At 44.8% G+C, this 26,313-nt stretch overlaps 1 protein-coding gene across 1 annotated transcript; it reads right to left on the bottom strand.

Moving 5' to 3' along the window:
* Positions 1-3,024: 3,024 nt before the first annotated feature.
* On the bottom strand, positions 3,025-18,182 carry FAAH2 (fatty acid amide hydrolase 2). The gene is made up of 11 exons (XM_081179907.1): positions 17,870-18,182; positions 13,623-13,705; positions 12,346-12,482; positions 10,095-10,304; positions 9,520-9,639; positions 8,511-8,646; positions 7,839-7,956; positions 6,740-6,859; positions 5,534-5,645; positions 4,743-4,937; positions 3,025-4,123 (listed from the first exon to the last, which is right to left on the bottom strand). The coding sequence occupies exons 1-11, from the start codon at positions 18,116-18,118 to the stop codon at positions 3,948-3,950; spliced, it is 1,656 nt and encodes a 551-aa protein (XP_081036033.1). The 5' UTR covers positions 18,119-18,182; the 3' UTR covers positions 3,025-3,947.
* Between the last annotated feature and the right edge of the window lie 8,131 nt (positions 18,183-26,313).

Raw genomic sequence — 26,313 nt, 5'->3', positions numbered from 1 at the left:
TCGTCTCCAAGGCTTTCTATCTCACCCTTCAAAACTTTTACAGTCAAAATATTATTATACATACGATAGTAAAATAAATAAATCACTAAATAATAAAGTTTTATTAGAAGTTTTGATAAAAGGTAAAGGGTAAAGGGACTCCTGACCATTAGGTACAGTTGCAGATGACTCTGGAGTTGCGGCACCCATCTCGCTTTACTGGCCGAGGGAGCTGGCGTACATCTTCCAGGTCATGTGGCCAGCATGACTAAGCCGCTTCTGGCGAACCAGAGCAGCACACGGAAATGCCGTTTACCTTTCTGCTGGAGCGGTACCTATTTATCTACTTGCACTTCGACATGCTTTCGAACTGCTAGGATGGCAGGAGCTGGGACCGAGCAACGGGAGCTCACCCAGTCGTGGGGATTCAAACCACTGACCTTCTGATCAGCAAGCCCTGGGCACTGTGGTTTAACCCACAGGGCTAATTGAGCCAGGAGTACTGCCTTAGGCCATCTCCAAAATATTGTGGGGGTTTTGAGGATTTAGTCTGCAACATCTCATTGATGCAGTAATACAGTAATACTGGGCTGGGCTGACATCGTTCTGCTTTATTAGCTATTCTGTGATAGCTCCCAAATGCTACCCCCATTTTGCTAGCTGCAGAACTCTTGCACAGTAGCGCAATGAAAGTGGGACAAAAAAGTAGTAGACCTGGGATATTTATCATATGTAAAGTTACAGGCTTTCGGCAGGAAGCTATGTAGCATGCACCAATTCGCAAATGAAGCAGTATCTCTACTGCAAAACACTGGCAGGTGCAAATAGTCTTGAAAGCATAATTCTGTATATGCAATTTTGAATGAGTAGCTAATTATCTGAAAGGGAATAATTCCTTCCACCCACCCATCCCAGTGGGGCAGTTGGGTGATGTGAGACTCTTAGAGGGTCTCCCCATTTTTTTTATGTCAATATGTATTCCTTCCAGTCCTGCTGTCCTCCATTAATTTATCCCTTTTGCCCTGGACTATTTAACTAACATTCGCTCTGTTGATTGATTGCAAGAATTACAAATCTACCTTGTAATAACTCTGGGCAGTAGCAAATCGTAACCATCTTGACCATGTCAACAAAAGGTGGCTGAAACGTGTACCAACCATTTCAGACTCAACAATTGGCAAGTGAGGTCTTATTGGTGGTGCTGCCACTAAGGGCTACTGTTTGGCATTGACCCATGACAGGGCCTTCTCAGTGCTGGCTCCAAGTCTGTGCAATGCCCATCCTGGTGAAGTGCATTGATCACCCTCATTGTTGAGTTTCAGGCATTTGATTGCTGAATATTGTTTTTACCATTGATGTTTGGCACCCTAGGCTTCTTTGGGAGGAAAAGAGGTATTGTTAGAATCAGCTTTTTAAATAATGTCAATAGTTAATTAATTAATTCCTTATCCTTGTGGCTGCAAACAGGTGCATCTCAGAATCTCACAAGCCCAAGCCGAGTTGAGTAAGATTGTCCGCTCTTCAAAGGATGAGGTTTCAGTTCCTTGCAAATCCTAGCTCCTTTCCATGGAAAAGTAGAACAAAGAAAACTGATGTGAATCAGGAAGCCTCTCCTTCTTCTAGGAGCCATGTGGCCTCAGGGAGACCTTTCTTGGTCTCAACCCTCCTACCCACTTGCAATGACAAAGTGTGGGTGGCGTGCCAAAAGTCGCAGCCCTTTAAAAAGGGCTCATTCCATTACCACCACCACCCCAAGTTCAGGGGGCACCTTTCCTCTTTGCATTAGTAATAAATTGTGAATGGTGTGTTTGGGTACAACACTAGCTTATTTGGGATTTTGGAATTGTTTTGAATTGCCTTTGGTTGCAGGTAATAACGTACTGATGATTAAGGTGGTGTGGGTTTGCTTGTTGTGAACATCACTTTATAGTAGTGTTTAGAATACAGTATAAAGGGTAAAGGGGACCCCTGATCATTAGGTCCAGTCGTGACCGACTCTGGGGTAGTGGTACTCATCTGGCGAACCAGAGCAGCACACGGAAATGCCGTTTACCTTCCCGCTGGAGCGGTACCTATTTATCTACTTGCACTTTGACGTGCTTTTGAACTGCTAGGTTGGCAGGAGCAGGGACCAAGCAACGGGAGCTCACCCTGTCGTGGGGATTCGAACCGCCGCCCTTCTGATCAGCAAGTCCTAGGCTCTGTGGTTTAACCCACAGTGCCACCCGCGTCCCTAGAATACAGTACACAGATGCACAAATAAAGTGACTGGTAAAGTATTATACTGCATACTGAGGCTATGCGCCCAACCTGGATCCATCCTAATTAGGATCCATCCCTAATTAAACATTTGGGCAGAAGGTGCGATGGAGCAAGGAGACACGGGATCTCCTTCCCCGCTGCTCCTGACCACACTGCAGACCACAGAAGGACTGAAACTTCCACTTGCGGGCTGGAAGCTGCTTTCCTGTAGGGAATGTGCTAGTGAAGCAGATCCTACCTGCCTCTCCTTCCTACCTACCTACCTGCACCATGCAGCTAGGCTGCCTTTTGACAAATCCTGGCTGGCTCCAGGTGGGGCAACTTGACCCAGGGCAATCCAGAGCTCTCTGAGCCCAAGTCTGGGTCCACACAAGCTGGCCTGATTCAGTTCTGGTGCACAGCCCTGGTGGTACCTCATGCATGTGAAGTTACAGATGAAAAGCACAACCTAACTACAGTTGTACCTTAGAAGTAGAACTGAGTCCGTTTGACTTCCAAAACATTCAGAAACCAAAGCACGGCTTCCGATTGGCTGCAGGAAGCCTCACTGGACATTTGGCTTCCAAAAATAGTTCGCAAACTGGAACAGTCACATCCATGTTTGTGGCGTTCAGGAACCAAAACTTTCGAGAAGTAGGCTGTTTGAAAACTATACTTAATTATGTCATATACCATCAGCACTGCGATCCAAGCACATTTTGGCTCCTTATTGACAATGGCTAACAGTGTTAGATTCGGTTCGAAGAAAATGAGAGCTCAAGAGAAGAAACAGAACCACAGACCTAAAGTACTATATCATTATATTCTCTTTGGTGCAAATGACATACATTTCATTTTGTTTGGTCCATGGGAGCTGGCCAACAGCACTGTTTTTCAGTGTACCCAGTCAAAAGGTGCATAGAGTAACGTATGGATTTATCAACATCATGAGAAAGAGACATACAAAGCAGGATTTAGAACCTCACATCCACAAGACATGGCCCCACAGGCTCAGAAGAGGAATGTGTGTGGGAAAACACTTGATCCATCCCATGTTCCACCACGTTCATTTGAACAGTCCTAGATTTACTAAGGTGTGCCTTCCAAGAAATTAAAAAGCTGCCCTTGTCTTCTTCCACCATGAGCCATGGCTGGGAACTCCCAAGTCCAACTGAGGAGTCAACAACTCCTTCTCCAGCACTGTTCTCAGTGTTCTGTGCAAATTGTGGGAAGCTGGGGAACCCCAATTTCCCAAATACATTTTCAAGTAGGGGAACTAGTCTCCAGCACAGATAAATATTACAGATGCCCTTGGCCTGGCCTTGAAAGCAGCAAAGAAAAACCACGTTAAGTAGGGGACCAGGAGCCCTATACTACTAACACCACAGTCAGGGACAGAAAACCCTCTCCCATATTTCACAATACGATTGTCCTGTCAGAACCCTCTCCCCCCTCCCCAAAAACCCCGATTTCCCTGAGAAAGGAGAGAGCATCCTATTGCCTAAACTTCTCAAGTAATTTTGTAATAAGAAAAGAAGAAAGCTAAAGGTGCAGCTGGACTCTCTATCAGCTTTGGCCCTGTGGGAGGGAATTAAGTCCCCCTGGGTTGCAAGTGCGTGCAGGGGGGACAGGCATCAGAGCTCCTCCAATATCAGATGCAGCTGCCGGCTGCTACAGGTGGGGCACTCTTCGTGTTTCTGCTATCACCAGGACTCGGGCAACACACGCTAGGATGTACCAGGGAGAACCCATCCTCCAAATGCCTTCTCCAAGTATTGTGCCATGGCCAGAGTCAAGTGGTCATTGTAGGGTCCTGCCACCACCTGGATGCCCAAGGGGAGGCCTTCCTTGCTCAAGCCCAGCGGGCACTGGGTCACTGGTAAGCCCAGTATGTTGAAGATGGCTAAAAGGGGAAGAGAGAGTGAAAGGAATTAGGGACTCAAAGCACTTCTTTGCAACAAACGAACTAGAATCCAACACATTTTGTTTCGCTGCTATCTAGAAACATTCCCTGAGAATTTGGAATTTATCATACTGGTTTTAAGTGCAAGAATAAATCAAGGGGTTCTGCACTGGCTAATGAAACACAATATGTCACAGAGGCCCCTAATAAACAAAGCACAGTTTGCTCCATACCCAGAGACTTCCCAGAATCAGGAGGTCATCATAATCCCATGGAAAAGTTGTATAACCTAGTTTGGAGGTAGCAGTACTGTGGAATTGTATAGTACATACCCATGTACTGCACACATATGGCTGTATCATATGCTATGTCCTGTTCATGTGGGTGCACATGAGCATGTACACAGGCGAAGAAAACCATATTCACCCAAATGGTGAAATACAATTACTGCATGCTGCTTCCCTTTTTCTCCTGGTCTCCTGCTTCCTCTCCTTTTCCTGTGTTGAATTTTTACATTCTAAGCTCCTTAAGGCAGTGACCTGTCTAACATCTTGTACTCTGCAAAGCATCATATACACTGAAAGAATGTACATGAGTATGCAAAACAGGAACTCCTTACCTGTGTAGGCAAAATTGAAAGGCATCCCCAGAGGAGTGTGGTGCTTGGGAGCAACTACAGGGTGTGAAGGATATAAGAGGACACCATCACTTCCCAGTAGATTCACCATCTCGGTCTGCAGACTCTGTGCCATGCTTGCTAGCTTAGCGTTCACTTTGGGACTGTATTTCACCACCTTCTCGGTTAATCCTAGTGCTAAAGAGCACAGAGATGCAGGTAGGTCAAAGACAAACAGCAGTCACTGCAAAAGGCTGCATCATATATAACATGATATACTAGAACAGGGGTAGCCGATGTGATGCCCTACAGATATTGCTGGACCACAACTCCCATCATCCCTTAGCACGGGCCACAGCCAAGAGCAGGTACACAAGCTTTTGAAAACAACTCTTTTAGTTGCTGCCTTTCACTCCCAAATTTCCATGGTACTGGATGAGTTGAGGATCGCCAGACTCCTTAGTCAACGTGGCACCCTCCATATGTTGTTGGAGTCCAGCAGAACATCAGCCCCCTACCTGCATGGCCAATAGTCAGGGGTGATGGGACTAGTAGTACACCAACATCTGGAAGGCACTTTGTTGGCTATCCCAGTCCTAGATTGTCAGCATCACCATCTTCCTTCCAAATATATGATGCTACCTTCTGGCCCCAAGCATTATTATATACATTTCTTTGCCAGCACTCCATATTTAGTTACCAGGAAATTGCCAAACAACCTGGATAGAACTAGCACATCAAAGAAGTGCAGCTATTTTAGAATAAAACTCTTAAGTTTAAAAACAGGACGTTACCAATGGCTGGGATGGTGTGTGAAGACATCCCTATCATCCACTTCAGCAGCTCCCACGACGGCCACACTGGCTTTCCATGATCCCCAAGAAGCTCTGTGAAGGTTTCTGTTTGCTGTAATATGAATGGAGAAGCAAGGACGAAGAGAATTCCATAACGTTTTCTGCTTCTAGCTTTTTAAACTAGTATATTGTAAGCATGGTTTGCAGCCTGTACCAAACCTCCTCTCTCAATTTTACAAGGTACAATGACAAATAAATAAATATTTCATAGTGGAGCAAGAGCTATGGCAGCAGGCATGGGTCCCAACTGCACCAGACATTTAAAAGACAACGTCACCTTGAACAGTCATGGTACAGCATCTCCCAAAGAATCCTGCAAAGTGTAGTTTGCTACAGTTGCTGAGCATTGTTCAGAGATTCCTATTCTCCTCGCAGAGCTACAACTGCCAGACTGGTTTAACAATCAATCTCTCTTCTAGATGGAAAGAAGACAAAGTCCCTACCAGAGAAGAATGGCAAACTAAGCTGTTGGATTATGCCAAAATGGTGAAACTGACCGGAAAGCTCAGGGACCAAGAAGATCAAAACTTTAATAAAGAATGGGGAAAATTTACAATCTACCTGAGGGACCACTGTAAGCAGATGAAAATGTCAGCAGGATTACAATAACACTTGTAATGTAGAAAGTATTATGGACAAAAATTGAGAGATATAAAATTTGGATGATTAAATAATATGCAGTTGATAATAGGACCCATGGAGGGGAAGGTGGGAAGTCCAGAGATTTGGAAGAATCTCTAAATATTGTTATGTATTTTGTACTGTTACAATTTTATACTTGTAAAATCAAATAAAAATTATTTTTTAAAAAAACAAAACAATCCCTCTTTCCAGGGAATTCTGGTAATTGTAGCTCTGGGAGGGAAATAAGGATCTCCTAGCAAATCTCTTAACAAACTACAGTTCCCAGAATTCTTTGAGGGAAACCATAACTGCTTAAGGTAGCATGGTACTACTTTAAACGTATAGTACAGATTGGGGCCCGTAGGAAGGACTAACTAAGTACTTTTTAGAACCATGCTCTAGCAATGTAAGTGCACAGAAACCTCCATGTGAAGATCAGCATCCCTGAAAGACAATTTGTCCATCGCTGCTGTTCTTCCCCTGTCGCAGGTAGGCTTACGCCCTGGTTTGCATTTTACATACCTGCCCATCACTGTCCTTGGAAGACATCATGACAGACCAGATCTGGAAGGAATACTTCATTTTGTGAATATTCACAGGCTGAACTTGAACACCCAGGTCAGCCTCCAGGTGCTTTACCACCTTGAAAACATAAGAGAGAAAATAACAGCCATTGAGTAAACAGTTATTAAAGGAGGAATGGAAAGCCTGGGGGCCAAAGAGCATTTAAGAAAAATATAGGATTCTTCTCACTCCACACAGACACAGTACACCAAAAGAATATTATCACCACTACATCCGAGTTAGGAGGACTGGTAACACCTGGACATTCACAGATGGACGTCTGAACTTCTGAGGAGCTCCACTCTGCTTCAGGCAACATGATAGGAAGACTGTGTCTGCGGACTTTGCTATGCAACAACTTTTTTCAAGTATGTGCATACATCACTCAGTTGTAATCACAGGGTGAAGATGGTATGCATGTGTGAACTCTCTCACAAACAGAGAGAGAAGGATAGAGAGTGGTTCTCCTTAATCTTTGGTACTTTCACTGCAACCACTAGTGAACATAAGGGTTGTTCCCTACACTCCAGCTTCAAGACTTCCACAGCTCACCAGAACATTATGTAAATGTACCCTAAGCTTAGCTATCAAAGCTCCACAGTAGCCCTTACATTTCCCATTTTGATTTGGCAATCCTACTTCAAGATAATTGCACTGCTTTGGGGCTATTTTATGCTATCTTTATATTCATAATCTTGCCGCAAGTTGAACTGAGACTTTTTCCCCTATAAAAATGCATTTAATTATTATTAATAATAATACAGCCAGTAGATATACAGCCAATGTTTAAAGAAGGGATTGTTTCCTATCTGGAGATGCTGGGAACCGAATGGGGCAGGGGGCTTCTGCATGCAAAGGATATATTCTACCACTGAGCTATGGACCTGTGCATGAATCTGACAAAAACAGTGCCCAGGTATGCTGGGGCACACGAAGGCATGCACAGGCAAATTTGCACAGGCTGACTCAGCTGCCATTTACCAAACGCCTACCTAAACTCCCTGATAACTGTGATGGCCCTCAAGTTTTTAAGCTACCAGGTGCAGTTTCCTCTTACGTTCCGATGAGCCTGAAGAAGCTCTTTGTCCACTGGGGAAACAAAGACAGAACCTCCGTCATGCTCCATGGAGTAGAATTTCACATTCTTTAGAGATACTTTTTCATCCAGCTTCAACCTGAATAGGAAGGAATAAGATGGCCACAAGTCAGAAGCGAGGAGCACTTTGGTCCCATCCTCAGTTCAAGTCGGCAGAGTGGACTAGCTCCTTGATGTACACCAAGTTCTTATAATCAACTCTTGGTAAAAAAATGCCACGGCAACCGAAGGCGCCAGACCAGTGGGGATACTGTCCTCCATTAGGCAGACCAAGGCAGAGGATGATAGAGGGTACAGAGTAGAGCAAAATAATGGATAACAGAGTCAAGTGAGCTATGCAGCCAATGCTGCACCCCTGAAGCAAGCCTGGTGCCCAGAGGCACAGTGAGGGATGCTGTTCCACAGCCAGTGTGGAAATAAGATTCAACGGCCAGTTAAATCGGCTTTCCTACATGGTATGGGGGGGGGGTATTCCGATCTCTGCCTTAGTTAGCCCTGTCCCTCACTGTGCAGATCTCTACCATCACGGGCAAAGACAGCTGGTGACAATAATGACAGGCGCCAAACACATTTGCACTTCTTAGCAAACTAGAATTCACTTTATGCACTGCAAAAGTAATAAGAACCACTTACTTTGTAACGCCTGACCCAGCCATGACCCTCAACAGGGGTTCCAGGTCCTCTGCAAAACGGCACATTGGGCCAGTGCACAGGAACTTTGTCCGAATGCCCACAGCATTAGGGAATTGGCCGTCATTGGGAACCACACCTAGACGAACACACCAAGTTTAGCTTTGCATGACAAACTACATTGTTTTAGTTTAGTGGCAGGGTTGGGTTCATATGCCACCTCTCCCATACACAGAGCACTGTATTCAAGGCTAGTTTAGGTCCAAACCAGAACCCTAATCAGTTTTCTGACAGAAAGGACACTGCTACTGGCAGTTACCTTGAGACTGCAGAACTGAAGAAGGCACACTCGGGTCCACCTTCTGTTCCACACAATGAACATTATGGCAACGGGGATAAAGTATCCTGGCCCCATCCTCTGGCCAAAGAAGGAGCAGGTGTTGCAAGTCTTGCTCTCTTACCTCCTCCCATTGCTTTTGTATTAGTCTATGAACCTGCAGGCAGGGGCCTTCCTGTCTTTTAATAGCCATGCAATGCTTTAAAAAAAGTTTTCAACAGGATACCATTGCCAGATTTGGACTTGCTGCCTCCACTACAGTTATGCCTCATGCTGCGTTCGCTTCAGGTTACGTGTTTTCGTGTTGCATCCCATGGCAACCCGGAAGTACTGGAATGGGTTACTTACGGGTGTGCAGACGTGGCACTTTGGCATGCATCAGTTCCGTGTTACGGATGGGCCTCGGGAACGGATCCCGTCCATAACACGAGGTTCCACTGTACTGAGATGCCAATTTGTGTAGCCAAAACAGCCAGGCCTTCAGGAACAGTAGCTGACTCTCCTTCTGAACTGGATGCCCAAATTCCCAAGGCTTTTACCTTAAGGTCCAGTTGACCTTCCAAAGGAAATAAACCCTAATTCTTGAGAGGTAAGAGCATCAAGACAACCTACAACTGTTCTTTCTGTCCTTTCTTTTAGTTAACTTGGTGGAAAAAGAAGCAATGAGAAATGTACCAGTGGTGGGCTTGTGTCCAAAGACGCCATTGAAGAAAGCTGGCATACGGATGCTGCCCCCAATATCCGAGCCCACACCGATCACAGAACCAGCAGCTGCCAGGATGCAGCCTTCTCCTCCTGGAAGGGAAACAAAGGACAGACTGGCAGTGGACCACAGACATATCTGAGTAACCCCGCACTTGCCACTCACAAAATCTGCTCTGGGAGACCAAAATACATATGGAGAAACAGAGTGGGCTAATCAGATTTTTCCCCCAGGGATTGTCTTGCTACTCAGTACTAATCTCAAATACTTGCAGATCCAACAAAATAGAAGCATCACTGGCATACCTAACTTGCAAACTATTATAGGTGGCTTTCCAGTCCCCAATCCCTATACAACCCTACTTCTATGCTGTATCAAAGTCAAAAATAAGCAATGTATTCCCAACTGCCCTCCTTTCTTGCTGAGTTCTGGTCACTTGTTTAAACCCCCATCATGAGCAGTTAATCACTAGCAGGAGATTTGATCAGCCAGGACTAATTTATCTGTTCAGTGCAGCATGTTCTCACAAACGAGGTAGCCCACTCACCTGAGCTGCCTCCTACGATGCGCTCTAGGTCATATGGGTTGTTGGTCCGACCATAGACCCGGTTGCTCGACTCAAACCACATGCACAGCTCGCTGCAGTTGGTCACACCCAGTGGGATGGTGCCAGCCTGCTTTACCCGTGACACTACCGAAGCATCGGATGTGGAGATAATGTTACGACGGCTAACCAGTCCAGAGGCATTGGGCAACCCTACCACAACGAGGGAAACAAAAAGGAGAAAAAGAGTCAGAGGTTCCACAATAGCCTAGAGCAGAGCTAAAGGGCAGCTATAAGGCCAAGAGCCAAGGGAGTAGCTGCCCCCCAAGTGTCTGGAAAATGATGCAATATGGTAGATACACCACACTATTTCAGCAATGTTTAATCAAGCAGGAATCTCTGGTTTTATTTGGTAGGTGTTTTTCATTTTCTGTAAACCATTTGCAGCCTGTAGTAGATGAGATAAAGCTCATCTTTATCATCTTTCCAGCTGGGGAAAGCAAATGCTCCTTTTAGCAGTGGAAGGGAGAAAGGTAAGTAATGAACTAAAATAAAAACAAAACCTAATACAGTAATGGTTTTTGCTCACTCTGTGCTTTATAACCCACCTCCTCCTTTCTAGCCAGTTCCTTGATCTTTTAGCATGCTCTCTGTCCTCAAGTATACAAGCAAGTACACAGTCCTCAAACCAAGAAGTATCTTACTTGTTTTGTATGTGTGAAGAGAGGTATGGCTTAGCCAAGGAGGAATAGGTTTGTGGGGAGCAAACCACAAATAGTAAATCTCATCCCTAGATACTCCAGAGGTACCTCATTAAGAGTGCAAAAATTGGTTGGCTTTACTGGAGAAGGAGTATCTTGTTTAACAAGTTTGGGACCACACCCTCTAAGATGCAGCAACACCAGAGAATTGCTGGTTTCAGACTAAAACCTGGTGCCCTCAGAGCAGCTGGATTTTAGCTTAGTCTGCAGAACTACATGAAGGAAAATCCCTAGAAGGTTAGCAAAGAAGTCACTCACTGAGAAAAGGACGTGGGCTGCACTTTATACAGCACACCCTATTGTAAGATAACATAGCTTTCCCAAAATACAACAATTGGAAACCTTCTTCTTTTTCCAATAAGTTCAAGATAGCACATGTCTACCTCCTAATTAATCCTCACAATTACCCTGTGACGTAGGGTTAAGTTGAGCATCATGTCTGAGTGGTGGATTTGAACCTTTGTATTCAAAGTCCTAAATGAGTCGCCCATTCTTAGAAGAATGCCCTTAGGATTCAACTGATTCAAATACTGACTAAAGCCTTTGTTTTTTTAAATACCTGGAAGAAGATAAAAGACTCTTCGGAAGAGTGATGTGATACACTATTTAATTGGGATCCGCCATTATGGGATAGACTGAGTTGCAGAGATAAATAGTAGATAAATAGTCATGGGGGAGGCGAGCTCTTAATTTGTTATTATATCTGTACTTCAAGTCTGATTTGGCAAATCTCCCCTGGAAAGACTAATGTTTGATGCAACATGTCTGAAAAAAATGAGCAAACGCCTAGATTTTATTTCATTGGAACTGAGAAAAGATGGTGTTTGCCACCAGAGAAGGACTTTTGGATTGATTTGGCATAAACACCAAGGTGTGAGGATATACTGCAAATAATAGACTTACCAGGTACAAAAAAAAAAGGAGAGTCATACAAATTTCACACAGAAGCATATTATTGCTCACTTCAACTCACCTGTGGAAATAACTCAGAGGCCATGAAAGAAGGAAGGATAACAACAGGAAGATTTAAAGAAGGAACTATTGGAAACTCAAGGCAGTAGAAACGTAAGATGATTGGACCCCACTGAACTTGAAGCATGGGAAGCCCCAACAAAAAATTATAATTTGGCAAAATATTTGGACTATATGATATGTATTTGTATAATTTGGAATATTTAATGTGATCTGATTGGACTGTTAAAATGGAAAACTTAATAAAAATTATTTTTTAAAAAAAGGATTCAACTGATTCAAGCACCATTGTTTAGATACACTTGGCAGTCACTATTTTATAAGATCTGATCGACAGAGTTTTAAAAGAATGAAGGAATGCCGATTTAAGAAAGCAACAAACAAAACGTCTTAAGGGTTGCTCTGTTACCCATTAAAATATTCATACTGAAACAAATCTATGAAATAGATAAATAAATTAAATGAGGGAAGATTACAGACTGCGGTCAAGAGGTGGGTGGAGGTTATGCAAAAGAACACACCGTATAGCGCAAAGGCTTCTTTGATGGTGATAGGGACCCCCAAGAAGGGGAACTTTTCCTTCAGTGACTCTTCATCATCTTGCCCCTCAGAGAGCAGCTGGTCGACCTGATGAGCTTCCTCAAGGGCAGCCTCAAACCTGAGAGGGATGGTTGGGTAAGAGCCAGAGGAAATAAGAGAAAACCCGTCAATCTCTAGAGCCTGGAACCTAACTAGTCTTCCTACGATGCTCATTTTGTCCCACACCTATTGCTCCACCCAAGTTCCATCTCTGGAGCCACAGCCAAAGGTGAAGCTGGAGAAAGACTTCAGAGGGAGCCTAGAGGAAACAAGTCTAAATGTTGCTGTTTTTTGGTTTTTGGTTTTTTTGCTTTGTGATCACCACAGCTTTGCAACTTCTCTAGAAATATTTGCTTAACGGCAAAGAGGTTCTTGACCTCGGATAAACAAAACAGGGTTCTGTCTCCAGGGTTCCCCTCAGGTATGCAGCCCCTTGCTATTTCCTGCCTGGGAGCGAGGACAAATGGTCAAACGGCTTTTTAAAAATCCTTAAAAGAAGAACATGATGGTATACAACAGGGACAGAGAATCTCCACCTTGCAGCCAGTCGTGGTCTACAGGGGGTCTGACCCATTAGGCCATCTCTCCAAACTACAGCCACATGCCCACCAGCAAAGGATGACATTAGCTGATAGGCATGATGGGGATGGGGTCCAAAGATTCCAGAGAATGCATTGGCAATGCAGATCCCTGCAGGAAGGTTGGTGAGTGGGAGGCTCGTTATTGCCGGGTGCTGCTTTGTCCCACCCCGTGAGAAGGGCCACCTATCAAATCACCTTTCGCCACCATGACCCTGCTTGTGAGTCTTCTAGGGGGCATCTGATCAGCCGCTGTTGGGAGACACGAGTACTAGGTGAGATGAAACTTTACCCCACCTGCCTGCCCCACTCATCCAGTAGGCCAGCTCTCATGTTCTTAGTCTGAATACAAGATGCCCAAGGTCAGCGAAAGGTTCAGAAAGGACAAGTACTTCTGAGAATGAGCAGAGCTCCCTTTGTTTGGATTCGGAGAAGCTACAAACTAGTTACTTTTGCTATGATTGTGTTGCAAATCATAACTATGTAAGCGCTTGGAAGAGTTCTTCAGGAACTGTATTGACTCAAAGTAGGTCAACATGTGAGGCAACAGAGAATCTCTAGCGGAGGACCACATCTGCCTGCCCTTTTTCCTGTCAGAAGTAGAAATATGTTCAACAGAAAGTATAAATTCCATCACTCACCTGTCTTTTACAACCGCATTGATCAACGGGTTGACTTCTTTGATCCTCCCAATGTATGTTTCAATAACATCAATACATTTCACCTGCATGGAATAAAAAGTGTTCAAAAGATTGCTGCAATCTGGCTAACTTTCAGAGATCTAATGATTGTATGTACTGAACATTGTGTTCTGTTTCATTAGCAATTAGCACCGTGTCATGGATAGAATGCTGGGCTTGGAGCAAGGAAATGAAGGTTCGAACATTCTATAATAATTTAATAATGATGATGATTCATTCTTTATATGCTGCTCAAGCCACTCTGGGCAGCTATGAACTTTAATGGATCAGACCAAAGGTCCAAATAACCCAGCTTCACAAAATGGTTTACAGATGTTTCTGTGAAGCTCACAAGCAAGGCAAAACGTCCATCGCACACTCCCTGCTATTACTTGCCAGAAAAGTACTTGTCAGTGGTACACTATCTCTGAGAAAGGAGGCTCTCCACATGACCATGTAAGGAAGCCTTCAGTCAGTTGCTGTATTTTAGCCTCACTCACCTCACAATATTTGTTGAGTAGGGGAAAATTGGAAAAGCCCATGCACAGTGTGTCTGAGATCCTTGGGAAAGTGGTGTAATATACATGCAATAAAATAAGTGATAAATAAGTTTATCATTAACCATTGGGTGTGAGCAGCAATGTGAGGGATGCCGCTGATAACAACGGATTTCAGAAAGAGGCAGAATTTAGCTCATGCTCACTATTACGAATTATTTCCCTTGCCATCTGGGAATGTGCCTACATTTAACATGCATGTTTTCCCTCAAAGAATACTCAGAACTGCATTTTACCCGCACTGAGCTACAACTCCCAGCACCTTTAACAAAATAGTTTCCCACAGGTATTATTTGAGGGAAGCAATGTGCTTTAAATGTTCATTGAATATTAAAGGTATTGAGGTGGGACATAGAGACTATAAATTAAGGGCATTTGCTGACGATGTGGTGCTTACACGAGAACAACCTTTGGAGAGCGTTCCCAAAACATTAGAAGAAATTAAAAGGTTTGGAGAAGTGGCAGGTTTCAAAATAAGCTCAGATAAAACCAAAATGTTGGTCAAAAACATGGATGAGCAGTCAAAAATTTTTTTTAGAAAAGATGTCTAGTTTAAAAATAGGCCAAAAGTTGTATTTGGGAATCTGGCTGACAGTAAGAAATCTTATTGGTACGCGAGTGGCGCTGTGAGTTAAACCACAGAGCCTAGGACTTGCTGATCAGAAGGTCGGTGGTTCGAATCCCCGTGACGGGGTGAGCTCTCATTGCTCAGTCCCTGCTCCTGCCAACCTAGCAGTTCGAAAGCATGTCAAGTGCAATTAGATAAATAGGTACTGCTCCGGCAGGAAGGTAAACGGCATTTCTGTGCACTGCTCTGGTTCGCCAGAAGTTTAGTCATGCTGGCCACATGACCCGGAAGCTGTACGCGGGCTCCCTCGGCCAATAAAGCGAGATGAGTGCCGCAACCCCAGAGTCGGGCACGACTGGACGTAATGGTCAGGGGTCCCTTTACCTTACCTTTAAGAAATCTTAACCTATTTGAAAATAATTACTGTATTTTTCCGTGTATAAGACTAGGTTTTCCCCCTTAAAAATAATGTCAAAAATTAGGGGGCTTCTTATACACGGGGTCATCTCCTCCCATTTTCTTAAATCTGAGTCCCCCAAAATAGGGGGAATCTTATACATGGGAACATCTTATAGAAGGAAAAATACGGTATATTAAAATGTGGAAAGAGGTTAAGAAAGAGTTGGAGATATGGGGGAGAATATGGGAAACCTCCAGATGTTGCCAGACTACAATTCCCACAAGCCCTAGAAAGCATGGTCAATGGCTGGGAACGATGGGAGCTGCAGTTCAGCAACATGTGATGATGACACAAAGTTTCCCCGCCCCTATGAAAGATGCACAACAGAATGTAAGGACTCAAATGAGTCCATTTTCCTTTATAACCATGAAAGACAATTACTGTATGTTATTTGTCTGTGTCAAAAGTCTATGCCACGGTAACCTCTACAGGTTTTGGACAAGTTATAATCTGAACAGTGCTTGGAGGCTTATTTGAAAATCTTCTAAATGAGAATGTACACAAGATTTCTCCTAAGATTCCAAACCTCTTTACAATACACACCAAGCAAGTCACTGGAAAAAACCACATTCCTTTAAGGAAGGGAGGGGCAGGAGACGAGATTCTCAATACCAATCTCTTGCCCTGATGCAAAGCAGCTAAAGAAGAGTGTAATGCTTGTTTAGAATAAGGTTACCAGATTTTTTTCAATGAATCTGGGGACATTTTTCAACTTCAATGGATTTTGTATGGGGACTTATTCGTAAATCCGGGGACTGTGCCCGGGAAATGGGGACAACTGGCAACCTTAGTTTAGAAGCAAGTGTTGATGAAACAAATTTGAATTCACTCATGCAACAGGTGCATTTAGAACGGGAGGTGAGGGGACATCAGCATCAACGGTGGTACAGTTGATTACCTTCTTAAATCTAGATTTTCAAATAGTAACTTGCTGAGAGTAAAAATTGCCTCCAGGTGACCAGGTTGGTTTGTCATTCCCCCACCCAACCTAAAAATCAGTAATACAGGTGGATAAAGCAAGGAAGCCAGCATCATTGTGGTCTAGCAACTCTCTATCCCTAATAATGATTTGCATTAATCTGCAAAACAAAAATTAAAACTAAGAACAGGATGTTCTCTTACTCTTCCCCAGATGATTTTGGCTATTTCAGAATTGCTAGGATAATTCTATGATGTGCAGTTACAACAACCCCAGCGAAAAGTATTCAAGTGGAACCAATCCAAATTTATTTCATCATGAACACCAGCAGGGCTCATTGCAAATTTATTTGTATCTTCCACAGAAAAGTGGGCAGAAGGTAAACAGCAATAGCATGGCAAGCTTTGCATTTGGTGGGATTTCTTTAAAACATTTATTAGTGGGTAAACTGAAGGCAGACGAGACCCTTATCAAATGGGTATAATGTTCAGCAAATGAACTTTAATGCTGCAGAGATAGTGGCTTACCAAACCATCTGAAGAATTAGAAAAGTTTCAGATATTGAATTTTTAGGAGCTGGATTTCTCTCTCCCACCCTCCCACCCCCAGCTCTTGGTCTTTCCCACATGAAAGCTACATGTTTGGAGTCAGTAGACTACTACCATGGATGACTAACTGAGCAATCCAAATCCCCGAATCCCTGTGCTGAAGGGAGTTTGAATGGGGCCAGAAATGACATTTTAAAGGCTTTTGCAACCAGGGAAGCTCCAACCATCAGTGTGGAAGCGCTGCCAGCAAAGAGCACCCCAATGCACCCATCCAAATAGTGAGCAGAATCAACCACTAGTGGCGTCCCCACCAGCAGAAATCTCTGAAACAGGGTGCTTCAGGTGCGGGGCTGAGCCACCGCAGAATCCTATGGCTCCTCTGCCGATCCTGCTACTGTCACATAATGGCAACAGGTGCAATCCTGGTCTCTTCACTGTGTTAGAAAGAAAGCTAATGCAGCAGATGGGTATTTTTCTGCTCCCTCCACCTTTTGGGTGCCCAATACTATCTGCCTTCACCATTCTGGTTGTAAAAGTGGTACTTTTAATAGTAAAAGTACTATTAAAGAGTACTGCCTCTTTCCTTTAACTAAAGGGAACATCGCCCACATTCTCGCGATAAATTTGTTTTTTCTTTGAAAGCAGGTGGAGTATCTAATAGAACTACGTGGACTTAAGATTCTACATACAAAGATCCTGGGATTCATGTTAAGTTGATTTATTCTGAAAGGTTCACCCCTTGTGCCTAGGCCAAGAATCTCCCACGCCAGATCTAGATTCCATACTCCACAAACAAGCTGCAAAAAAATTAAAAAGAGAGCACCAAGGCTGTGGGAGCCGACATGCCCCTGCTACCTTGGAACAGAGGACTTCCACTAAATATTCCACACTGGATTTTGTGGCACAACTTCATAAGCAGATCCTCAGAGTCAAGGTAGGATATATGGAAGCCTAGGTGTTCTGGGAACATGGGGCATTCGCGAAGGGCTAGGAATCCCCAAGCTTTGCTTTAGAGTAGACCCCCTCCTAGCAAAACTACAGTGCCCAGCAGCCCTTGCGGGGCGATCCCCTCCCACATCTCTCTCTCTCTCTCTCTCTCTCTCTCTCTCTCTCTCTCTCTCTCTCTAACTCAGAGACGGGCTGTCCGGGCCCTTACCTCCCTGCGGCGGATCCGCCGCGCCAGCTCCACTGCGGACAGCAACAGCAATGGGTGTTCCGGCGGCGGGACGGCGCGGGCTCTGCTGGGGCCAGGAGGAGAAGCAGCAGAAGCCGCCACCGCCGCCGGCGCCCTCAATGGGGAGCGGAGGGCTGAGGCGCGCGCCGCCAGGCTGAGCAGCGCGAGGAGGGCTCCCGAGAGGAAGCGCAGCACGAGCACGACGCAGCGCTCTGCGCGAGAGAGCGCCATGGCAAAAGAGGTCGCAGCTCCGGGACAATGCTGCCGATCAGAGCGGAAGGTGCGCGGCCACGCCCATTCGGGGTGGGTGTGAGGGGCACGCCGGCGCCAAGCTCCGCCCCCTCCGCTCGCTCCTCCCCGTCCCCGAGATTTAAATCGTCAGGCGAAGGAACTACCGGCTAGTTAGTTTTTCCTCAGTCAGAGGGAGAGTTAAGAAACAGAAACAAGCAGCTCCTAAAGGACCCTTTTTAAATGAATGAATGAATGAATGAATGAATAAAATAAAAATACAATACTGTGATCTTCGGATGAAGGGTGGTATAGAGATTTAATCACTAGTAATAAGCACATTGAATTATTTATTTATTGCATTTATATCCCACCTTCCACCCCCCTCTGAGGTGGTGTAGCTCCCCCTTTCTCATTTTAATTCCCACAACCGCCTTGTGCAGCACCAGGTTAGGTGCAGGCAATTCCCCCACACAGGGTGCCAAGCTGATGGGGCACAAAATAATAATAATACCTGAATGTATAGGGTACCTATTGAGGAAATCCCTAGGGCATGGCTAAACCAGGTGAGGGTAGCTGTTGGGTCTCAAACCATAGCTGTCAACTTTCATATTTGAAAATAAGGGATCAGCAGCCTCGAAAATAAGGGATCAGCAGCCTCACCTGTCCCAGGGACAATCTATGGGATATCTAACAATCTGGGATAGCAGCGGCAAGCAGCGGGAAACGGTGCTGGAATAAGGGAATTTCCCGCAAAAAAAGGGAAGGTTGACAACTACCATATTTTTTGCACCATAACACTTTTTTCCTCCTAAAAAGTAAGGGGAAATGTCTGTGCGTGTTATGGAGGGAATGCCTACGGGTGGCATGCCTACGGATTTTCCTCCTCTAAAAACTACGTGCGTGTTATGGTCAGGTACGTGTTATAGAGCGAAAAATACGGTATGTCTCAAACCCTCAGTTGGTGACTTCTCAGGCATGTGGTGGATTGATCAGGTGAGGCCAATAGTGGGTCCAAAGGCCAAGGAGCCTGTTTCTGGAGATGCCATGTGAGAGGCAAACGGGGCTTGTCAACCTAAGAAGGTAGTCCTCCTAGAATGAAAACTCTGGTCCTGAACCTCCACTGCTTTGTGGGCTACCTTTGGAAGAAGAAGAGGATAAGAACTACCAGGACCATCTTAACCATTGGGCTTAGTGGTCCGTCACGCCATGGCGCCGGCCTCTCAGGGGCGCCCAGCAAGAGTCCAGGGCCAAAATTTGGAGTCTGGGGAAGCTGCGCTGACGAGCGGAGCAGATTCTGTCAGAGGCTGTGCCGCAGGCTCTTCTGCTGTGGGCACCGGGCGACTCTGCTGCTGCCCCCGCCCCGAGGGGAGGGGTTGTGAGTGGGCATCGCTTCCCGCACTTGCAGGGGGCATGTTATTGCCCCCTGCATCACGGGCGAGATTTTGGATCTCTCACACGCCACCAGCCTCCCAGTCCCTGTTGCACGGTTTGAGTGTGTGTGTTTGCCGCTTGCCTCCCGGTCACTCCTGGTTTGCATGAGGGTGTGTGTGCTCTGGGGGCTGTGTGTTTCCCTCTGTGTTTAAGGAGCTGCCTTCCACTTTAAGAGGCTTGGGCTTTTCACGCACTGTAGAAATGGCTTGAAGGCAGTTTTTACCAGCTTTTATTGTTTAACAGTGGGGCTTGCAACGCTATACAATGGTACCTCAGGTTACATACGCTTCAGGTTACAGACTCCGCTAACCCAGAAATAGTGCTTCAGGTTAAGAACTTTGCTTCAGGATGAGAACAGAAATCGGGCTCCGGCAGCGCGGCAGCAGCAGGAGGCCCCATTAGCTAAAGTGGTGCTTCAGGTTAAGAACAGTTTCAGGTTAAGTATGGACCTCCGGAACGAATTAACTACTTAACCTGAGGTACCACTGTATCGGCAATTGGCATTAGTGGCAGTGTTTGCTGTGAACACCCTTTGTAGTTTGTGTGAGTTTTTGGATTGCTTTTTGTTTGTCATTACGTGAAGTGTGAGATCGCCAACCTGAGGGCTGCCATCTCGTTTTCTGGTCACGTGATCAATATTGCCGGCTATAGCACCTGGTTTGGCAGCCATTTTTTAAGTGGGCAAGCGATCTATATTCTACAGACCTGCAAAGCTTTTCTGTGGGCTGCCATTTTTCTGCCTCACCACATGGTCTGACAACTTTGCGATTCCCCTCCCCCCTAAAAAAGGTCGACAACTCTGGGAAACCAGGGGCGGGGAGGGCAGAGGAATCTTTGCACCCCGGCGCCACATATGCTTAAGACGGCCCTGAGAACTACACAAATCCAGAGTGCAGTCCCTAATACAATTGAATGGCGCCTTGTGCGGCTCCTTCCAGCAACTCCTGCAGCCAAATGGGTGGCAAGCGTATAGCTCTGCTTTCCTTTGAACCACATCGGCAAGGCCAAGAGGAGAGTCTGTTCACCTGGGCAGCCCAGGACTTCCATACGCAGACTCACGCCTCTGGGAGGACATTTCAGTGCTGCAGATGCCGCAGTCTGACTTCACCCCTGGAAGCACACAATTGAGACAGATGCCAACAACAGCCATCAAAGTTCCTTTAAAAAAGCAACTGTACCAAGATGAATTCTGCTCAGAATACAAGATGTATTCTGCTCTGGTCAGACCTCACCTGGAGTACTGTGTCCAGTTCTGGGCACCACAATTCAAGAAGGACACTGACAAACTGGAACGTGTCCAGAGGAGGGCAACCAAAATGGTCAAAGGCCTGGAAACGATGCCTTATGAGGAACGGCTAAGGGAGCTGGGCATGTTTAGCCTGGAGAAGAGGAGGTTAAGGGGTGATATGATAGCCATGTTCAAATATATAAAAGGATGTCACATAGAGGAGGGAGAAAGGTTGTTTTCTGCTGCTCCAGAGAAGCGGACACGGAGCAATGGCTCCAAACTACAAGAAAGAAGATTCCACCTAAACATTAGGAAGAACTTCCTGACAGTAAGAGCTGTTCGACAGTGGAATTTGCTGCCAAGGAGTGTGGTGGAGTCTCCTACTTTGGAGGTCTTTAAGCAGAGGCTTGACAACCATATGTCAGGAGTGCTCTGATGGTGTTTCCTGCTTGGCAGGGGGTTGGACTCGATGGCCCTTGTGGTCTCTTCCAACTCTATGATTCTATGATTCTATGAATTACTGCATGTTAAGAAGCATCCTAAGTAAGATACTTGGTCCATCTGACTCGGGTTTTTCTATGTGGTGTGATTTCACATAGGTATCTCTCAGCCCTACCTCAAGGTGCCAGCAGGAATTTGCCTGGTGCCTTCTGTGTGCAAGGCGGACGCTCTGCCACTGAGCTGCAATCAGAAGGGAGGACTTTGGACCTGTGTGTCTGCAAGAGAAAATTGCTTGATTAGTTTTGGCCGGGGAGGGCAGGATACAAATAAAAGATGATGATGATGATGATGATGATGATGATGATGATGATTATGTTAATTGGTTGTGTTAATCTGTCATTAGTCATTTGGCATACGTTATCTTTATTTCCCCCCACACATAAGCGAGTAATGTTCACTTACCACACAGGAGATTACGGTATGTCAACCCAGTTGTTGTTTTTTTCATTTTCATTTTTCCCAGTCTTATGTTCAGTTCTCTACAATTTCTGCTACAGTTTATAATTTTTTAAAAGAAAAACTCCTGAAAATCCATCGGCATTTTAGTGCAGATTTCTCATAATATACACATTTTTGCAAGCTATTTCCCGAATATAATGCACTTTATATTGAATTGAGTTGGCATCTGTCTGGTTTTGGAAGACAATGGAGGAGTCTGCCTTTAGGGGTGAGGTCAAGCTGTTGGACAGTTGCAGCGCCTATTGTGGCTGGAGAGATTTATGCAAGAGAGGCATATTTTGTTGCAGCTGGGGCAGATAATGGTGTCCAGTTGTACTGCTACAGATGCATCATGGAGTTTCTTCTCTCTGTGCTCCTCCCAGTGGTCATTTCTCCTCTGGCCACTGCTATGAAAACATGACTTGACTGCCTGCCTGACAAAGACCAATATCTTGGGTCAGGACGTTGCCAGCACTCCACTCATCACCATTTTATATAATTACAAATATATGCCCAATACAGTATGTGCATTTTTGTGTATTTTGTTTTTGCTGGAGAACTGCATCACAAAATTAGTCAAAGTGCAAATTTCAAATAATAGTAGTGTTTCAGTTCACATGGTTTGCAAAGTGTGGTAGAATCACTTTAAAATCCTAGTTGAATCAAGTTTCTTCCCTCCCTGGTAGAGACTACCTTCAGCACAGAAAGTCACACCCAAACCAGAACAGCATACCTAGCTGCTGTTGTGAATGTTAATGTGTCAAAGGTTCTAGGCACATTGTTAAACACCTGTAAGCATCTTCTGAATGCAATTTGCTATGGACAGTTTTCTAATATTTACTTAAAATAACCTAAAGGCAAAAATCTGTGAAACCCTATAGGGAGAGAATTGGCTGATTTGAAAAACGTCTCTCAAGACAAAGTACCTTTGAGAATCTGCTCAGCACATTTCCCCAACCATGGAAAGCAGCTCTCAGATAAATTGACATAAGGACAGTGTCTCTTAGGTGCAAAGTTAACCTCATAGAAAACACATGCATAATAGAAAATCATATTCCTACTATGCATGAATTTTTCTGCAGTATGCATGCTGAAATGGACCAACATGGTCAGAGTCAGAGAAGGGAGACAATTTTACTAAAAAAAAAAGAAGAAATGAAGTGTTTTCATTGATACAATAAGATGCAAGAAAATACCAACCCACATATTCTTTGGGAGTTATTGTGAAATTTATATTTATCAAAGTAATTTTTACTTATTTTACTGAACTGTATCTTATTCTTTCTCTCTCTCACACACACCCTTATTGAGAAATTTCCAAGGGTTCATGCCAGTGTTGGGCAAGGTAGAAGGCAATGGGAAGTGGAGCAATGAAATGACTCTTAACTTAGTACTGTGGGCTTCATTCCACTTGTGCAAAAGCCAGGGGTTTCTCTGAAAGCTCCCCCCCCCCGCAAACTTTCAATCTAGTTAAGCAAGAAGTATAATCATAGTATAATGATTATAATTCTATAATGATTATATATAATTCTATAATAATTCTATAATGATTATATAGTATAATGGACGCAGGTGGCGCTGTGGGTTAAACCACAGAGCCTAGGACTTGCCGATCAGAAGGTCCGCGGTTCGAATCCCCGCGATGGGGTGAGCTCCCGTTGCTCGGTCCCTGCTCCTGCCAACCTAGCAGTTTGAAAGCATACCAATGCAAGTAGATAAATAGGTACCGCTCCGGCCGGAAGGAAAACGGTGTTTCCATGCACTGCTCTGGTTTGCCAGAAGCGGCTTAGTCATGCTGGCCACATGACCCAGAAGCTGGACGCCGGCTCCCTCGGCCAATAAAGCGAGATGAGCGCCGCAACCCCAGAGTCGGTCACGACTGGACCTAATGGTCAGGGGTCCCTTTACCTTTACCTATAATCATAGAGGAAAGTTTCCAAACAGCCAAAATTACTTGAGAGTGCAGAGCGAGGCTGATGAGGGGCATGACACAGCAAGCATCCTCAGGACCAGAATGGCCTGGAGGGCTTCTTTTGGCCTACAGCAGGCATGGCCAAACTTGGACTGTTTTTCGGACTACAATTCCCATCATCCCTGACCACTGGTCCTGTTAGCTAAGGATGATGGGAATTGTAGTCCCACAACAGCTGGAGGGCCAAGTTTGGCCATGCCTGGCCTACAGCGTAGAGGCTCCCTACCCCTGTTATAAAATAAGTGATAAGTGTAGCTGGTGCTGAGAGTTGTTTGGAAACCCCTATTCACCTCACAGATCTATATTTCCCAGTTCCCTGGCAAGAGGGATTGATGGCTAAACCACTCAGAATTGACACTCTTCAGGGAGAATAGGGGTCTCCTAACAACTCTTAGTAAACTACAATTCCCAAAATTCTTGAGCAGGGAGCAGCCATGACTGGTACAATACAGTGGTATCTCAGGTTAAGAACTTAATTCTTTCTAGAGTTCCGTTCTTAACCTGAAACTGTTCTTAACCTGAGGTACCACTTTAGCTAATGGGGCCTCCCGCTGCTGCCGCGCCACCGGAGCACAATTTCTGTTCTCATCCTGAAGCAAAGTTCTTAACCCGAGGTACTATTTCTGGTCTGTAACCTGAAGCGTCTGTAACCTGAAGCATCTGTTAGCTGAGGTACCACTGTACTGTGTTTAATGTTAGGTACAGATGTGACTGATGTGGTCAGCAGTGCAGAGCCTGACCATAGCCACATGATGGCACAATTTTCTTCATTTCTTCCTGCACTTTATACTTACTATCAAGGTATGTTCTATGGCAGTCTGTGGCTGTGCCCACCTCATTGCAAAGGACAGCAAAAGGAAACTTTGAAGGTGACATACAGTATTTTGAAAGAAAGTGCTGATATCAAAGGAAGTTTCTGAGTGACACAGAATATTTTTCAGGCAGAAGATAAGAAAAGTTAATTTGGTAAGCAGGTAGATTGATTGTTTATTGGAAGATTTTCACATCCTAGTGCCTTGCAGATGTTTTACACTATCTACAACTCCCATCAGCCCCACTTGGAACCAACTCATGATGGGGATTGCAGTCCAAAACATCTAGAGGACACTCAGATGAGTAAGATGGTGGGTGGTGGTTTTTACAACTCTAACAGCTGCTCCGTATGCACCAAACACTAGGATAGTTGTTTAAAACCCTGTCACAATCAGATTTCATGATGGGGCGGGGAGAGGGAATTTATTTATCTGGCAATAAGTAAATGAGACCATAACTAATTTGTATTCTAATGTTTCCCAGGTGCTGAGACAAAGAAGGAAGATACCTTGCCTTTATTTAGAAAAACACTGGACTTTACCTTTAGTAGAGAGAAGTGGGACCTGCAACAAAATGTTGCAGTATGGAGTACTCCTGTTCAAAATGCCAGCCATGGCCTCTTCTACATATTCCATTGTGTTCTTCCCTCCCTGGAGGCTTCCTGTTTCCCCCTTCCAATAGTTAGTCAGTGTCCACTGAGGATGCGGGCCTTTTACCTTTTCACCATGTTACCAGGCCAAGTTGAAGGTTTTTGTGTTAACAGAGATAGCACTGAGCAACTTGAGACCAGGATACCTTAAGGACCGCCCCCCCACCCGAGTCCTTATATCCCAGCTCGATGACTGAAATCACGCGGAGGAGTGTTGTTAGTTGTTTCCCAGGTTACAGAGACCCAGCTTGCCTCAAAACCAGAAATTGGGCATTGAGTGTTGCTGGGCTCGTAGTGGAAGGTACTTTTCTAGTGGAGATTCAGTAGGCCCATCACTTTCAACTTTCAGGCATCTCTTGGGGTTATTTTTATGCTGACAGTCCTTTGTAGTTGTTGACTTTAAATTATTATTATTATTGTTGTTGTTGTTGTTGTTGTTGTCATTATATTCTTTGTATAACAAGGTGATAAAGAATTTACCTTTATAAACAAAACAGCTGAAGTGAAATCTAGTCTTTCTCCATTAGCTGTTGAAAAATCATCTTGGCTTCTACATTCAGGTTGTTTTGTTTGTTTTAACAGAGTAAGCCATGTGATATCAATTTATGAAGAAGTCAGTCTGGGTAGAGCATCTGCTTAGGACACAAAAAGTCCCAGGTTCAATCCCTAGCACTGCAGGGAACACTTGTTTGAAATCCTAAGGTGCCACGTTAGTGTAGATGAGACACAGCCCACACGGTGTCCTCTAAATGCCTTGGAATACAACTCCCCTCATCCTTGAACAAATGACCATACTTGCTGGCGCTGATAGGAATTGTAGTCCAAAACATTTGGAGTCACTATGTTGCCTACCTCCGGTGTAGACAAAGCGAGCTAGATGGGCCAATAGGAGCATTTCTTATGTCCCATTTGTGTGTGTTTTCTCAAAGAGGCAAAGAAGTTGAATGGTGCTGCCTTCCCAGTTTCTCATCCATTGTGCAAGTAACATGAGTTTCCTTACTGATTTCAATCAATCTGATGTGACTGTTTCCATCTACATTGATACCTCCCCACCAACCCTGACCTTTTCAACTCCATTCTCTGCACAAGTCCCCCCCCCCCAGGAATGCTGAGCTGTTCAAAGCTTTCACATACATACAACACAAAAACGTGCACCATGGCAA

Source organism: Podarcis bocagei, assembly GCF_964188305.1.
Source record: "Podarcis bocagei genome assembly, chromosome: Z".
NCBI classification, from domain to species: Eukaryota; Metazoa; Chordata; class Lepidosauria; order Squamata; family Lacertidae; genus Podarcis; species Podarcis bocagei.
Note: the sequence above shows the minus strand (reverse complement) of the source record. Positions and strands in the feature narration are given on the sequence as shown.